This window comes from Octodon degus, unplaced genomic scaffold (assembly GCF_000260255.1).
Source record: "Octodon degus isolate 3935 unplaced genomic scaffold, OctDeg1.0 scaffold00199, whole genome shotgun sequence".
Taxonomy (NCBI): Eukaryota; Metazoa; Chordata; class Mammalia; order Rodentia; family Octodontidae; genus Octodon; species Octodon degus.
In genome coordinates, this window is record NW_004524775.1 from 2,724,041 (window position 1) to 2,740,666 (window position 16,626).

General features: G+C 41.0%; 1 protein-coding gene across 1 annotated transcript in view; it reads right to left on the reverse strand.

Moving 5' to 3' along the window:
- The window catches only part of Herc2 (HECT and RLD domain containing E3 ubiquitin protein ligase 2), a 215,642-nt gene that overhangs the window by 9,453 nt on the left and 189,563 nt on the right, over nucleotides 1-16,626 (reverse strand). The window contains exons 83-84 of the mRNA XM_004644472.2: nucleotides 1,627-1,814; nucleotides 951-1,148 (exon numbers count right to left, since the gene is read on the reverse strand). Coding sequence (XP_004644529.2) covers nucleotides 951-1,148; nucleotides 1,627-1,814 — 386 coding nt within the window. The remainder of the gene's footprint in view (nucleotides 1-950; nucleotides 1,149-1,626; nucleotides 1,815-16,626) is intronic.

Below are 16,626 nucleotides of genomic sequence, written 5' to 3' on the forward strand. Positions count from 1 at the left end.
AAAATAGTTAGGATAAATTTACAGCTTTCAGTTAATTCAATGAGAAGAAAGAGGTGTACTAACAGTGTTTGGACAGAATATCCTGTCTGCTTCTTGTACTATGGATAACCACTAAGAAGATAACAATGTACAGTGTATTGACTATCAAAACTGTCCCATTAATTAGCTGTGAAACTGTCTCATTCATATTTATTTCTCAATAAAAAAATAAATATAAAAAAAAGAATAGATCCTCCTCTTTGACAACAAAATATATCATAGAATCACAGACTCTTCAGGATTAGAGAGATCCTCAATTCACCTTCTATACTTTTTCTCCTACACAAAGATCCCTCTGCTATAAATCATTTCATCAAGTTGCTATAGACAGCTTGAAAAAGAACCTGAAGACTTCCAATTTTGGGGACCCCTGTGACTTCTGAATCAGGATTCTATTTCTAAAAAGATCTAAAAACCTGCCTGTGACTCCTCTAATTCTCCCCTTGCCCTTGGTTATAATTATCACTGGGCAAGGATGCTAGCTCACACTCTGGCAGGGTTTCTGTCTAAGCCACCTGAAACTCTCAGTACCCTCTGCTGGACGTCCTGGAGAAGAAAACACCAGAGTCAGTGTGGGATTTGCCACGAAGCCTGGATGGCAGGTGGGCAGAGAACTACTGATGAGTAAAGGCTCCATCTGTCCTTTCAGGGTGGTGGGACAAACAGTATCAGGGAAGAAAGTAGCACTGTACTATTAATTTTTAATATAAACTCCAAAAAGAAAGAGATGCTTGTCTGATTTTTCATATATATATTCTAAGTACTCAGAACAGGTTGGCACAGTCAGTACTCAATGAATATTTGCTGAGAGATGGCTTCTAGAGTCTACATTTTAGGATTGGCATTTTTGTTGGGTTAAAATTTACTGAAGACATCAGTGTCACCTATGTAAAGACTTCTACCAAAAATACCTTTCCCTGGGATATGAGAATCCCCCGAAGAGTGTCAAACCCAACAGAAGGCCCAAGTCCAGTTTCGTCGAGAGAGCCCTCCAGGTCAAACATAGGGATGCAGGGGCAGAAGAGCTCTGAGATGTGATGCAGCAGCAGCAGTCGGTTCCGCAGGGCAATGATAGGGATTTCTTGCAAATGATTATACTCCATGGGGACCTGAAACATTTAAACTATGCTATGTCAACTTACATCTCAAAAACCCAGAAAAGCCAGTTTTTAAAAAGAAACATGTAAGACAGGCATGGTGGCATATACCGGCAATCTCAGCACTGTTAAGAGGCTGAGGCACAGGATCACAAGTTTGAGTCTCCCTTGGAAATTTAGTGACCTGTGTGACCCTGCCTTACAATAAAAAAGGGCAGGTAATGTAGCGTGGCACAGAAGTCCTGGATTAAATCTCTACTACCAGGAAAAACAAAAACTCAAAACATGTGAGACATGTACAAAATAAATTTATACAGCTTATGAGATATGGGAGAAAAAGTGACACACAGACACACATGATGTTGCTAGCACGAACATTAGAGCGTTAAAGCACAACGCTATGCTACAAGTCTGAGCAGCATGTGCACAGCATGTGCACGCCACGCACAGCGCTAGCTCCTTCCTCACCACCCACTCCACCAGGACTCACCTGTGCAGGGAGCTTGCCAGCACTGGCAGGCTTGCTGGTCGACCAGGCAAGTGTATGTGCTGAACCACAGGCCACGCGGTTGACTTTCTTACCCTGAAGAGCAGCTACCAAGCGAGGTCTCTGAATGGCATTTGTTGTTCCATCTCCTAGCTGTCCCTCATCGTTGTCACCCCATGTATAAACCTCTCCTAAATGAAGTAAATGAAAATAAATAAATAAAAAGAAACTTGGATACCAGGACCAGTAGACCTGTAAACACCCATGCCTGTCCCAGTGTCACTGTTCACTGCCCTTCTACTCAATGTTGGCGATCACCTCCCAGAATACCAACTTCAAGTGTGCCTCAGCTAGAAACACACTCTAGTCACATGTCGAAGGAGCATAGTGCGTCCTCTGGGATCCTGCACAGAACTAGCTGGCCAACACACCTTCTCTAGTTGGCCAAGAAAAGCACAACACTGGTAATTCTCTATAAGAAGTAGCATTAAAACAGTGCAATATCCCCAACAACCCAACATATATAGTATTTAGTACAGGGGCAAAAAGGTCTCACTACACAGATCAGACTCTAGTGATCCTCCTGTTTTCAGCCTTCCAAGAGCTGGGATTATAGGTGTGTGCCACCATGCCCAGTCTCAGTTGCCATTTCAGCACACCCGGGGGTGGGGGGCAGCACAGCATGCTGGGGATTGAACCCAGTCCCTGTGCCTGCTTAGTCTGCTGAGCTATCTGGCTGGCCTTTCTTCTTGTATATTACACAGGATGGAAAGTCAGTTTTTAGAAGAACCAAATCCAATGTTTAAAAAACATGTAATCCTTTACACATATTTACACTTTGTGTTTATTTCTATGTCTACATAGGTTATGTTCACAGTAGTACTTTGGTGTCACCTCAGAATACAGGAGTCACTCCAGGTTTCTCTTGCACACTTGGGACTCCTTTCCTGCTCGGCACACCTGAGCCTTGTTACCCATTCTTTCTCACACAATGGTCAGCCCCTTCTGTGTGGAACAGCACCCATCGCCCCTTCTCTCCTCTCCCCTGCACTGCACTCATCATGCACTGAGCTGACTCCAGAGACTACACTGTGTGAGGACACATCCACACTCTAACTCAGCGATGCCCGACACCTGTCCACACCCAGCAGACAGAACCCCGTCAACCTGCTCGTGTGGACCCCCACTCAGTGGCTCTAGGCCGGAAGTAAGCACACTGCTGGTGATTACCTGGACTTGTGCCTGACAGAGCTGTGCCTGCTCGCTGCAGAGCATGCTGGGGAGGAACAGGATCTGAGGCAGTTCCTCAGTGGGCGTCGCCAGAGGACATGAATCACTTCTCTACTATGATCAGCAGTGACTCAACCTGATAACACTTTTATAGTAGGTTCCAATGTGAAAAGAAGTATGATGATTCTCAGGAACAACAAATCTTACGTCAGCTATACAAAGAACACACATACACATTCCCTGATTCTAATCAATGAAGGCTAGGGCACAGTGACCCCAACAGCAAAGAGACATTTATTACCTGGGCTTTGTCCTGTAAATACCTTCTCATTTAAAGACACCAGTCCTTCTTGGAAAATGGCTAATTCTAGGCTTGGAGCGTAGACAGTATGGAATTACAGATCCAGCCAGGGATATGGCTCAGGGGCACAAACCCCTGCCTGGCAAGCACAAGGTCCTGAGTTTGAGCACCAGTACCACGAAAAATAAAACTAAACTAAAAAAGACATACAGTTCATGCTGAGTACCAAAGGAAGTGCTTAATGTCACAGACATGGGTCATCCAAATTGCTCAGCAGATTAAAGTACCTGCAAGTAGGCACAGGGACTGGGGGTTCAATCCCGGGTCTGCTGTGCCGGCCCTGCCTCCAGGGTACACTGAGACAGCAATTGAGAACAGGTGTGGTGGCGTGCACCTATAATCCCAGCATTTGGGAGGCTGTAAACAGGCAGATCATTATGAGTCCAGTCTAGTAGTGAGACCCTGAACACCCTGTAGACCCTTCCCTAAAATACAAAAAAAAAAAAAAAAAGTCATAGACATATCAAAAGGACAAGAAGCTCACTAAGCAAGGTACAATTTGAGCATCAAAGTTGTATACAACCTGTTGAATCCATTAGGAAACCATGAATACATTTATATGTAAATGAGTTAAACGCATCAGTGGATGAGAAAAGCATTACTTAAATACATTTATAATCTCTTCCCACTTAATAATTACAAAAGCTGTGCACAGTGGAAAAGCCTGACAGCCATTATCTTTTTTTTTTTCCCAGTACCTGGGATTGAACTCAGGACCCTGTGCTTATTAGGTAGGCACTTATGCCACTGAGCTATCTCCCCAGCCCCAGACACTATCTTAAGTCAAGTGGCTGGAGTCAATGTTATTACTGAGGAGCATGCCCAGGAAGAGGAGAAACAGAGGTAGCTTCTGTATGACTGAAGCAAGAGATTCAGGGCAACAAAAGAGGGATTCTATTCTGAGAGGGAAAGGAGGAGAAAAACTCCAAAAGCCAACAAAGAAGTGTCAAGAAATCTACACAGCACACAGAATCGGGGACAACACAGAAAAAAGTGGTACGCAGCAGTGGCCCCCAGGCACAGGTGGGAGCCAGACTCTGCAAGCTGTGCAGAAGGCAAGGGATGCTGCTGGTCAGTGCATGCACACCCACAGTCTGCCTCAGGAGAAAGCCACACCTCACAGTCGCTTGGGATCAGCTCAGGGGTTTGGTCTGGGTGTCACCCTGCACGGCAAGCCAGCCCTACAGAAAACAGTCCATACAGTGTGAGGCAGTCTCTCAGACTGCAAGGGTCATCAATAGGAGGGGCCCTGTTGCTGAGATGGAGCTGCTCTGGAAAGCAAAAGGCGAGGGACAGTCAGCAGCTGGGATCCCTTGACTTCCTACCAAGTTGGTGGTGCACAAATCAGTAGTGACTGGAGAAAGATTCTGACACAGTCTGCTGAGGAGAGTGGCAAATCACATTTCTCCCACCCAGCCCAGAAGCTGGTGGCCTAACTGCTCCTCCCTACACACTGAGGCATCCTGGGTACAGGCAATTGCTTCAATCTCCACCCTGCTCTTGGATACATTACTTCCCTGGCACAGCACACACAACACCAAGGCTTTAGCCGTGAGACAACTTGGATGTCTGACACACCCTTCCACGTAGGCACACTGTGAGGCCTCGGACCGGAGACTGAGCCCCTCCTGAACAGCCCATGTAAGGCACAGATTGGCAGGAGAAGAGACTCCCACAGGGACACTCACTACCTCTACCCTGGAGAAGGATGAGGCCCACACACTGCGTAGAACTGGCCCTGTGTGGACAGGGGAACTAGCACTCTCAGTAGTTCGCAGGTGGACATCACTTCTCCCTGGGCACACAGAACGCCTGCAGCACAAGGACACAGGCAGAAGGAAGCCCTCCGACCTGGCACTTCAGCTACAAGGAATCTTTTCATTGTTCTTCCCCACTTCTCTTTCCTGCTTTTCAGTTACATACTCTATTTTTATTTTTATTTTTTTGTGGTACTGGGATTCAACTCAGGACCCTGACCTTGCCAGGCAGGCGCTTGTTTTACTGAGCTATCTCCCCAGCCCTATTTTTACTTCATATCTTTTAAATTTCTGCGAGGTATACTGGCACATGCCTGTGATCCCAGTACTTGAGAGGCTGAGGCAGAAGGATCCCTGTGAGTTTGAGGTCAGCCTGCTTATGTATAAGCACGTTCAAAGTCAGCCTGAATTGCATAGTGACACCTTGTTTCAAACCAAACTAAAATCTTCCCTCAGATTCTTTTGTATCATACCTTCAAAGGACCCTTTCTCTTTTCTACTATCTTCATTTTACTGTTACCATGATCCATTTTACTTTCATTAATTCATGACTTGTTAGACTTATTCTATAATATTTTGATTTTCTTCTTAGCTCATTGGTATCAATCCAATTGTGGTATTTCTGACAAGACTGTTACTAAATTTCCATACTGATTTTTTTTTTTCTGTATTTTAGAGAAGGGTCTACAGTGTGTTCAGAGTCTCACCTTTAGATCGGACCATAGTGATTTTCCTGTTTGCAGCCTCCCAATGCTGAGATTACAAGTGTGTGCCACCACGCCCAGTCTCAATCACTGTCTCAGCGCGCCCCGGGGGTGGGGCCGCCACAGTAGGCCTGGGGATTGAACTCCTGGCCCCTGTGCCTGCTTGCAGGTGCTTCAATCTGCTGAGCTATTTGTCCAGCCTTTCCATACTAATTATGCATCAATCTATTGTTTACTATTAATTACTTTTCCATATTTTTCAATATTCTTTTTAAGCCTTTTTTCCTATACTACATTTTGATAGAATATCCACTTCTACTTCTGCATGATTAGCAGAGGGACCCCCACCCTGCAGGCCACACAGAAAGAGCCAGTCCCACAGCACACATATTATCAAGCCCTGTCACAGAAAGAGAAGCCACAGGACAACTATACTACTAAGTCCAGACAGAGTTAGTTAAAACGCCTCTCAACATACCAATAGTGCAGGACACAGCATCAAGAGAAGACAAGTCTCCATGAAGGTCTTGCCGTAAGAGGACACACCCACCCAAGAGATGCACAGATCTCAATGCAAAAACATAAGAAACAAAACAACAACAACAAATATATACATACACAGTGACGTGGTTCCTCCAAAAGACAACACATTCACAGCAATGGTTTCCAATAACAAAATAGCAACCAACTCAAAAAGAAAAATGGTAAGAATGGTCAGTGAGGACCTCCAAGAAGATGGGAGCATTAAGCAGCAACAAATCAGCCTCTCCAAGATTTGAAATGCGACACTGGAAAATAACAACCTGGGAAGGAAAGGAGACCAGTGGACTGCTGGAACCCAGGAAGGACCTAAAGAAAAACTGGAGCCTAAAGAGAAACAAGAGACAAACTACACTACAGAAGAAGGAAGGCAGAAAGGGCAATCAAGTCTAAAGAGACATGAAAGCAGTGAGCAGGGAACACTGTACACTACAACAGGTGTTGAGTGACTCCAAGCAACTGCAGTGTCCCCTGGAATGCACACTTCGGCACCACTCTAGGGAGAGGCCAACTGAGCCCGGGGCTCAGAGAAGTAGCAGGCTGGCTTCCGGTTAGGGTTCCCACAGTGAACTACCACTATAACAATCACAGTGGGGGACCAACCATCACGGGAGAGGTCCACACTGAGGGAGCTGTAGACAGGCTAGCTAGAGAGCCCCAGAGAGTAAATGACCCAAGCTCAGGACCAGACATCAGGTTAAGCCTGAACTGTGGGTTTGAAAGTCTACAAGCCAACATCACACTCAAACCGTCTTTCTGGCCTGTTGGAAGTATCCAGCATGGATCTGGGCTCTGACTGCCTCCTTTGTCTAGCAAAAGCAGAGTCACCTTGATGTGGACACTGCCACAGATGTAGAGGGCCCAAAAGATAGCCTCAGGCTTGAAATCACACAGAAACATCTCTCTCTCTCTCTCTCTCTCTCTCTCTCTCTTCAAGTTTTTGTCTATTTGTCTTCACTGACTGTTTATTTTGGTTTGTGAGGGTGAACATATATGAAGATTCTTTTTGTTTTCTCCCTGTTTTTTTTTTTTTTTTTTTTTTTTCATTTTCTCTTTTCTTTTCTTCTTTGTCAGTTTCTAAAACTTGGATAATCTTCCTCTATTCAGCCTTGCTTCTGATCTTTTTCTTTTATTTCTCTACTTTTTCCTCTTCTCCCTTTTAACTTTTTCCTCTTAGGGTAAAAATGCTATTCTGAGTGGATATTTACTGTATATTATCTTCTCATTTGTCTCAGTTTTTTTTTTTTCCTGCAAAGCTTTACTCCAGAGGGGCTCAGCCCTTCTTGGCAGCTGCCCTCCTCATGGTGGCCAGCATGTTGCTCAGCTCCTCATGCTTCCTCTTGGCATGGATGTGTGTCCTCACCCTTTTCTTGGTGAACTTGAGGGCATGCTTGTCCTTGGAGACCTGGAGCAACTCCATGGCACATGGCTCATAAGGAGTGAAGTCGCCTGCAACGGCAGCTGTGCCTCAGTTTGCTCACATTCTTAGTCACCTTGTGGCCTTTGTATTGAGGTCCCCATGGCCATGGGGTAGTGGAGGGCCATGGCTACTCTTCTTCAATGGTTGCTGTGGTGGAAGGACCAGAGCCACACGGACTAGATTTTGTTATATACATATTTTACACAGGGTTTAAGGTAGCAAATTATTAGTTATCACAGTTTGTTATTTTCCAATCTGTTCGACACTACTATTTTAGCCAAGGTGACACAGTTGCTGTGATCAATTGGTTTTCATTATAGGACAATATCTAGAAAGCCTAGAGAAAATAAGCAGTACTACAGTCCAGTACCAAAGAAGTATAGTCCAGGCCACACAAGCTGTACCTTCTCATCCCCAAGACAGAAGAGACAGGATCCTGGGACAGACTCAAAGGCCAACAACCAGCTATACCTAGAAGACATCTCTGAAAAGCAGCCATTTCTTGAAGAAATTTCAGTAGTAGCAGTAAAGCTACCTACCACATGCAACTTACAAGCATCAATGCAGTAAACAAATGAAAACTTACAAAAATCACTGAAGCAAGATGCACCACCACATCCCAGCTGGCCCAAGGTAAATCCAGGGACATTGGGCTGGTGAGATGGCTCAGTGGTCTAGGGCACCTACTTAGAACAAGCTTAGCAAAGCACAGGGACCGCGGTTCAATCCCCAGCACCACATGCCAGCCAGTCCCGCCCCCTGGTGGGCTGAGCTGGAGACACACACACACACACACACACACACACACTTAAATAAATAAATAAAATTAAAATAAATAAATAAATAAATCCAGGGACATTAAGGTGGAAGAAATTAAAAGCCCCAGCTGAACTTTCTGAAATGGTAGCATTGACAGTAACAAAACAGACAAATGGGTCAAGAAAGAAAGAAAGAAAGAAAGAAAGAAAGAAAGAAAGAAAGAAAGAAAAAGAAAAGAAGGAAGAAAGAAAGATTATTAAAGAGATAATGAAGGACATGGCTAGAGAATCTAGAACAGATACTAATAAAAACAACAGAGGAGCTTAGGACAGTGATGCAAGCCCTGAACGCCCAATATCGGAAAGAATTAGGTTTCATAAAACAGATTCAAACAGATACCCAGGAAATTAAACATTCTATTGGAAATATACACAGAATAATTAGTCAGTGGGAACACAGAAAATCAAATTTAGAAGACAAGGCTGCAGCTAACAATCATCAAATAAAAGACTTCTTAAAAATAGCAAGGGACAATGAAAAATCAACCCAACACTTGCTAGATGGTACAAAGCAGAGTAACGTAACATTAACTGGAATCAATGAAAAACCAGAAGATAGCGCAAAGGGCATGAAAGCCCTGTTCACAGAAGTAGTAGTGGAACACTTACCAAGCATGGAAAAAGAATTTGACATACAGGTGAGGTATTTAGAGCTTCAACTAGCCATGATTAAAAAAAAACAACACAGCGTATTAGTCAAGATCCCAGAAATTTCACACATAAATAGAACATTAAAAGCTGTTAGAGAAAAGAAAGAGATCAACTATAAATCAGAATCACAGCAGACTTCTCAATACAAAGTCTTCAGTCAAGAAGAATATGGACGGGGGCTGGTGAGATGGCTCAGTGGTCTAAAGCACCTACTTAGAACAAGCTTAGCAAAGCACAGGGACCGCGGTTCAATCCCCCAGCACCACATGCCAGCCAGCCCGCCCCCTGGTGGGCTGAGCTGGAGACACACACACACACACACACACACACACACACACACACAATTTATAAGAAGAATATGGAGTGAAGTATTCCAAGTCCTATAAGAAAACAACCACTATTACAGATTAATGTAACCTGCAAAATTATCTTTCAAAATTGATGAAGTAAAATATTTACATGCCAAAAAACACCTGAAGAAATTCTGACCATCAAACCAGCACTCCAAAAAGTTCTGAAGAATATTCTAGAAAAAGATAAGACAATTTTAAAACTACCAATAATATGAACCTATTTAACTGCAGGCAAGGCAATTACTTTAATTGTTTGTCTTGCATGGAATTAAACAGAAGGAAACGAGAGAGAATCAACAATAGAAAAATAGGGTGAGAATCCTACCAATTAACTAGTTAACTGGTTAGGATTCTCAATTGGTAGGATTCTCACCCTGACTAACTATACATGCTGATACCTGTGAACCAAGCAATTGCACTGAAGATAGCAATGTGTAATAGAAGGGTCACGCTTGGAATGCCTGTCATTCTGGTCTTCTAAATACATACTTCTTCTCATGACATACCAATTATTACCATACTATCTCACAAGTAAAAGTTGTTTGTTTTTTTAAAAATGGGTAATAAATGGAAAAAAGACACAAGAAAAAGAAAAAAAAAAAGGCACAGGACTGTCCTGCTACAATGCTGTATATGGTTAAATTTCTAAATTTCTGTGTAAAAATATGTAATTGTTTATTCATATTCTTTAAATATTTTTCATTTTTTTAATTTTTATCTCCATATTCTGTAGGAACTTAATGTCTGACATACCAATACTTGATGGAAAATACCTGTTCCATGTTATGCCTAAGATGTTCGATATTCAGACAGATAGTGAAGTTAAACCCAACTGCATATGTTGTAGAGTAAAAATAAGCTTCTCTCCTGGATGGTTAACAACCTAAATTTGCAGACCAAAAATTAGAGAAACAGAAGGGCTGCAAGGAGAGCCAACATAGCCTTTCAAGGTCAGTGAAGACTCAGGACATAGGAGAATCTATACTGTAACATCATGTAACTCAACTGTGTCCCAAATTTTCTGATCAAGGAGATTATGGGGAATGCCTGTCATTCTGATCAAGGAGATTATGGGGCCACAGAGCAACGTGATGGATGATGCAGAGTGTGCCTAAGGAGAGTCACCTGGAAAGAAAACATTCTCTCAGGCTTTCACAGAGAACAAATTGGTCTAGCAATGGCCGTGACTCATCCACATGGCTGACACGGACAAAGGATCTGCAATTGGTGGTACAGGGTTACAGGATAAATCCTGAGGGGACTGGACCGACCTTATCAGATACAAAAGTTACATTTCTTGTTATATAGGTCTTGCTTTATCTTGGTCTTAATCATCCAACAGAAAAGTATAAAAACAAGGTATATAAAGTAAAGCCATATTAATATGCTGAGCTTAAGTCAAAAGGCTCAAGTCAACAACTTCTGCAGATAACCCACTACTATTGTGGACTGCTGGACTGTGTTGGATTGTTCTGCTGAATTCATGCACCTATATTATTTAGATGCTAATGGAATACCCATTTCTGACAGGACTAAACAAAAAAAGGGGATACAAAGGAAGGACCATTTTGTATCTGTATATGCAGAATAGTTAGGATAGACATACAGCTACTTTCGCTTAATTCAATGAGAAGAAAGATTTGTATTAATAGTGTTTGGACAGGATATCCTGTCTGCTTCTTGTACTATGGATAACCACTAAGAAGATAACAATGTACAGTGTATTAATTATTGAAACTGTCCTATTCATCAGTTTTGAAACTGTCTTATTGCTGTTTCTCAATAAAATAAAATTTTAAAAAGTTCACTATTACTTGTTTAAAAAAAAATAGGAAAATAACATGCTGACCAAGAACAATACCTATCAGTTAGAACCATCAAAAGAAACACGAGCAGAATGGATTAGGAAGCAATATCCAACAATGTGCTACACACAAGAAACATCCAATTTTTAAAAAATGCATAAACTGAAAGTTAAAGGGTAGAAAACAATATTCCATGTGATGGGAACCTACAAAAAAGCAGAGGTAACCATTGCAGACAAAACGAATTTCAAACTAAGACTGATCAAGAGAGACAAAGGAGATCACTATGTAACTTGTTAAGAAAACAATCCACAATGAAGACAGAAAAAACAACAAATAAACAAATATATATATATATTTATTTATATATATATATGGACTTTAATACTCCACTATCACAAATAGATAAACTAGACAAAAAAAAATCAAGCAAAAAACAGAGCTGAACTAAACCTTTGAACAAATGGACTTAGAAGATATCTGTAGTGTTCCTCTCAACAACAGAACACACATTCTTCTCACAAGAAAGCAGCACATGGAACTTTCGTCAAAACAGATCACATCCTAACTCATAACACATGCTTATGTAAATGTAAAGGCACTGAAATTATCCCATGCCTATTGTCAGGTGATAGTGCAATGAAATTGGAAATCAATGACAAAAGAAACCACAAAAACTACCTAAACACATGGAAGTTAGTAACAATAACACCCTCCTGAGGGGCCGGGGAGATGGCTCAGTGGAATAAGCGCTTCCCTGGCAAGTGCAAGGGTCTCAGTTCAATCCCCGGTTCTGCCCCAAAAAATAAAAAAATAAAATACCCTCCTGAACAGCCAGTGAGTCACAGATAAAACTAAGGAAGAAATTAAATAATACAATTAAATGATGGTATCAACAGACACACCAGAATTTATGGGATACAATGAAAGCAGACCTATGAGGAAAATTTATAGCAGTAAAGCCCCACATTAGAAAAAGACTAAGCACAAATAAATAACCTAATGTTGAATCTCGAGCTTCTAGAAAAGAGCAAATTAAACCCAAAGCCCATACAAGGAAGGAAAACCAGAGAAGAAATTAATGCAACTCAGACTAAGAAAACAATACAAAGAATCAATGAACCAAAGAATTGGTTCTTTGAAAGATTAAATAGGCCAGCCAGATAGCTCAGCACACTAAAACGCCTGCGTAGGCAGGTGCAGGGGCCTTGGTTCAATCGCTGACATGCTGTGCCGGCTCCATCACCAGGGTGTGCTGAGACAACTGAGACTGGGCATGGTAGCACACGCCTGTAATCCCAGAGCCTGGGAGGCTGCAAACAGGAGAATAACTACGAGTATGATCTGTGTAGTGAGACCCTGCAGACCCTGTACTAAATACATTTTTAAAAAAGATTAAATAAGACTGGCAAACTCTTAGCCAACCTTATCAAAAGCAGAAAACAAAAGACCCAAATCCATGTAATCAGAAATGAAAAGGGTAAAATCACAAGAGGTCTTGCTGAAAATCAGATCATTAATACATACTTTGAGAACCTATACTCTAATAAAATAGAAAATTCAGATGAAAGAGCTAGAATAGAAAACAAATATGATTTATGGAAGCTGAATCAAGAAGATATAAAAATTCTAAATAATCTAATAACAGTTAATGAAACTGAAGAAGTAATTTTGTTGTTGTTGTTAACTACCAACAAAAACCCAGGGAACAACGGTTTCACTGCGGAATTCTATAAAAATCTTTGAGAAGACCTAATCCTACTACTCTTCAAATTCCTTAATGAAATTGAAAGGAAAGCAATACTGCCACATTCATTTCTGAAAGCAAGCATTACCGTGAAACCAAAACCAGAGAAGGACCCAACCAAAACAGACAGCTGTAGACTAATCTCAATAACACAGATGCAAAAATCCACTAGATACTGGCAAAGAGAATACAGCAAATCATCAAGACCACACACCACAACCAAGTAGGATTCATCCCAGGGATGCAGGGATGGTTCAACATAGGTAAATCAATAAATACAATACGTCTTATCAACAGAGTCAAGCACAAAAAAAGTATGATCAGCTCAACAAATACAGAAAAAACATTTGACAAGGTCCAACACTTACACATAATAAAAACCTCATACAAGTAATTAGGCTAGATGGTCTTCATCTCAATCTCATAAAAGCCACTGATGGTAAACCAACAGCCAACATCGTACTAAGTGTTCAAAAACTGAAAGTTTTTACACTAAAGTCAGGAACAAGATAAGGATGCCTACTATCACCACTCCTGTTCAATACAGTCCTGGAAAAACCCAAAACAATTACACAAGATAAAGAAATAAAAGGAATATGGACAAAAAAGACAAATTATCATTATACATAGATGACATGATACTCTATGTAAAAGACCCCAAAACTACACCAAAAGACTTCTAGATTTCATAACCTCTTCAGTCATGCTGCAGGATCTGAAGTCAACACTCAAAAATAAATAGCATTCCTGTACATGATAACAAAACTCATTCAGAGAAATTAGGGAAACAACATAATAGCACCAAGAAAAACAAAATACTCAGCAACCAATCTGGCACAGGAAATGAAGAGCCCTTACATTAGTAACTGCATTACTCTAAAAAAAGAAATCAGAGGCCATCAGAAAAGGGAAAGATAGCTCCTGTTCATGGATAGGCAGAACCAGTACAGTGAAAATGGCTGTACTTCCAAAACTATTACACAGATTTAACACAATTCCAATATTCATATAGAACCAGAAGAGACACAATAGCAAAACCAATTCTTGGTAGCAAATGCATGATAGGGGGCATTACAATCCCTGATTTGAAGTTCTACTGAAAGCTACCATGAAAAAAACAACATGGTACTGACCAAAAAAATCAAACTTGGGGCTCAATGGAACAGATTAGAAGATACAGAAACAACCCAAAGCATGCTTACCTACCTTATGAAAAAAGGGTCAAACATGTTCACTGGCAGACAGACAGCCTCTTCAATAAACGGTGCTGAGGAAACTGGCTTTCCACATGCAAAAGACTGAACCAAGACCCACATCTCTCACCATGCAGTAAACTAACATTGAAATGGATGAAAAAAAAAAATCTAAAAAAATTGGGCCAGTGGGATAGCTCAGTGGACTAAGCACCTGCTTAGGCAAGCTCAGGGACTATAGGGTTCAATCCCTGGCACCACATGCTGCGCTGGCCCCACCCCTGGGCACGTTAAGCCAGCCATTGAGTCCAGGCATGGTGGTGCATACCTGTAATCCCAGCTCTGGGGAGGCTGAAAACAGGAGGAGCACTACAAGTCCAAGCTGCATAGTGAGACCCTGTACCAAATACATTAAAAAAAAAATCAAAAAATCGAAACACAAACACTTGATCTGCTGGCACAGAGACTACATAAATAAAGTTCTTGAAAACAGAGGCATAGACAAGGACTTTATGAACAAAGCTTCAACACACAAGATATTACAAATAACTGAATCAAATCAAATTAAAAAGGGTTTGTACAGCAAAAAAGAAAAACATTCCGTACAGTGAAGAGATAACCCATAGAATGGAAAAAAAAAAGTTTACCAGCTACTCCTCAGACAAACAACTACTATATAGAATATACAAAGAATGCAACAAAATCAGAGCCCCACACCCTCAAAAAAATTCAAAGACCCAATCCAAAAAGGGGCATCTGAAATGAATAAATACTTCTCAGGTAAAAAGTAGAACAGCAAACAAACATACCATTGGTCATTTGAAAGACGCAAATTAAAACAACACTGGGATTCTATCTCCAGAAAGAATGGCTATCACCAAGGAATCAACCACTAAGAAATGCTGGAACTCTTCTCCAGTCAGTGGGAGTATAGACTAGTACAACCACTGTAGAAATCAGTGTGGAGATTCTTTTTAAAAAAGCTAAAATTAGAGGTTCCGTTTGACTCAGCTATTATTCTTCTAGGCATCCTCCCAAGAGTTAAAAGCATCACACTATAGTTACAAGTACAGCCATGTTTACAGCAGCACAATTTATAATAGCTAGACCTTGAAAATCGCCCATCTGCCCATCGACAGATGCATGGATAAAGAATACGTAATAGTTACATACAATAGAGTACTGCTTAACCATAAAGGATAAACTTGATTTGTTTGTAGTTAAATGTATGCACCTCAAAAACATAGTTCTAAGTGAAACAAATAAGACAAACGAGCTTAAATATTATATTATTTCTGTTGTATGACAAACCAAAAGCATAAGGAAGAAAACAAAGGACAGACATTGGAAAACAGAACACATAAGTGGGAAGGAGAAGGAGGAGGAGTAAGGGAGAAGGGAAAGAGGTTTTAAAAACAAAGAATGGCCAGGTGAGGCTGCACATGCCTGTCATCCCAGCACTGGGCAGGCTGAGGCAGGAGGATCACTGTGAGTTCAAGGCCAGCATAGGCTACAAAGTAAGTTCATGGCCAGCCCAAATCTGAAGCACGTAACAGAAAACCTGTCTTAAAAAGACCAAAGCAAAACAACAATTAAAGGAAGAAAATGGGAACAAAGCTCTGTCAATGGAGAGAGAAGTATTGAAGGGAGGAGAGGTGAATGGGGAAAAAAAGAATTAAGTTATGTACATGTACAAATTAAATTAGAGACAATATAGAATTTTTAAAAAGTTATGAATTCAACGGTTATACTGTATATTATATAACATATATTGTTATGTTGTATTCAAAGTAGTTGTTTAGATTACCAGAAATAAGAATGCAAAATTGGTCAAAAAAAATTAAGCATTGTTGGGCCAGCCAAATAGCTCAGCAGATTAAAGCACCTGCTTAGGCAGATGCTAGGGCTGGGAGTTCAATCCCCTGGCCCGCCGTGCCAGGGGCACACTAAGACAGCGATTGAGACTGGGCATGGTGGGGTGTGCCTATAATCCCAGCTCTTGGGCTGTAAACAGGCAGATCACTATGAGTCCAATCTAGTAGTGAGACACTGAACACCCTGTAGGCCCTTCCCTAAAATACTAAAAATAAATAAATAAAAATCAAGCATTGTTCCTTTCAATAAACTAATAAAAATTAATAGCACAATTCTCTTAGTTATCTTGTGAATGTATAAACATATACAATGTGGAAATAAATCCTCATAGGATTAGAGGGCCCATTCAATACCCAACTATTTCCATTCTGAGTATTTTTCTAGAAGAACTAAAGACAACATACCACAGTGATGTATGTATACCTGTTTATAGCAGCATGATTTGTCATAACTAAATCTTGGAAACAACCCAAATGCCTATCAACTGAGGAACATGTAAAAAAGATGTAGGATTTTTATAGAATGGAGAATTACTCAGCTATATATATT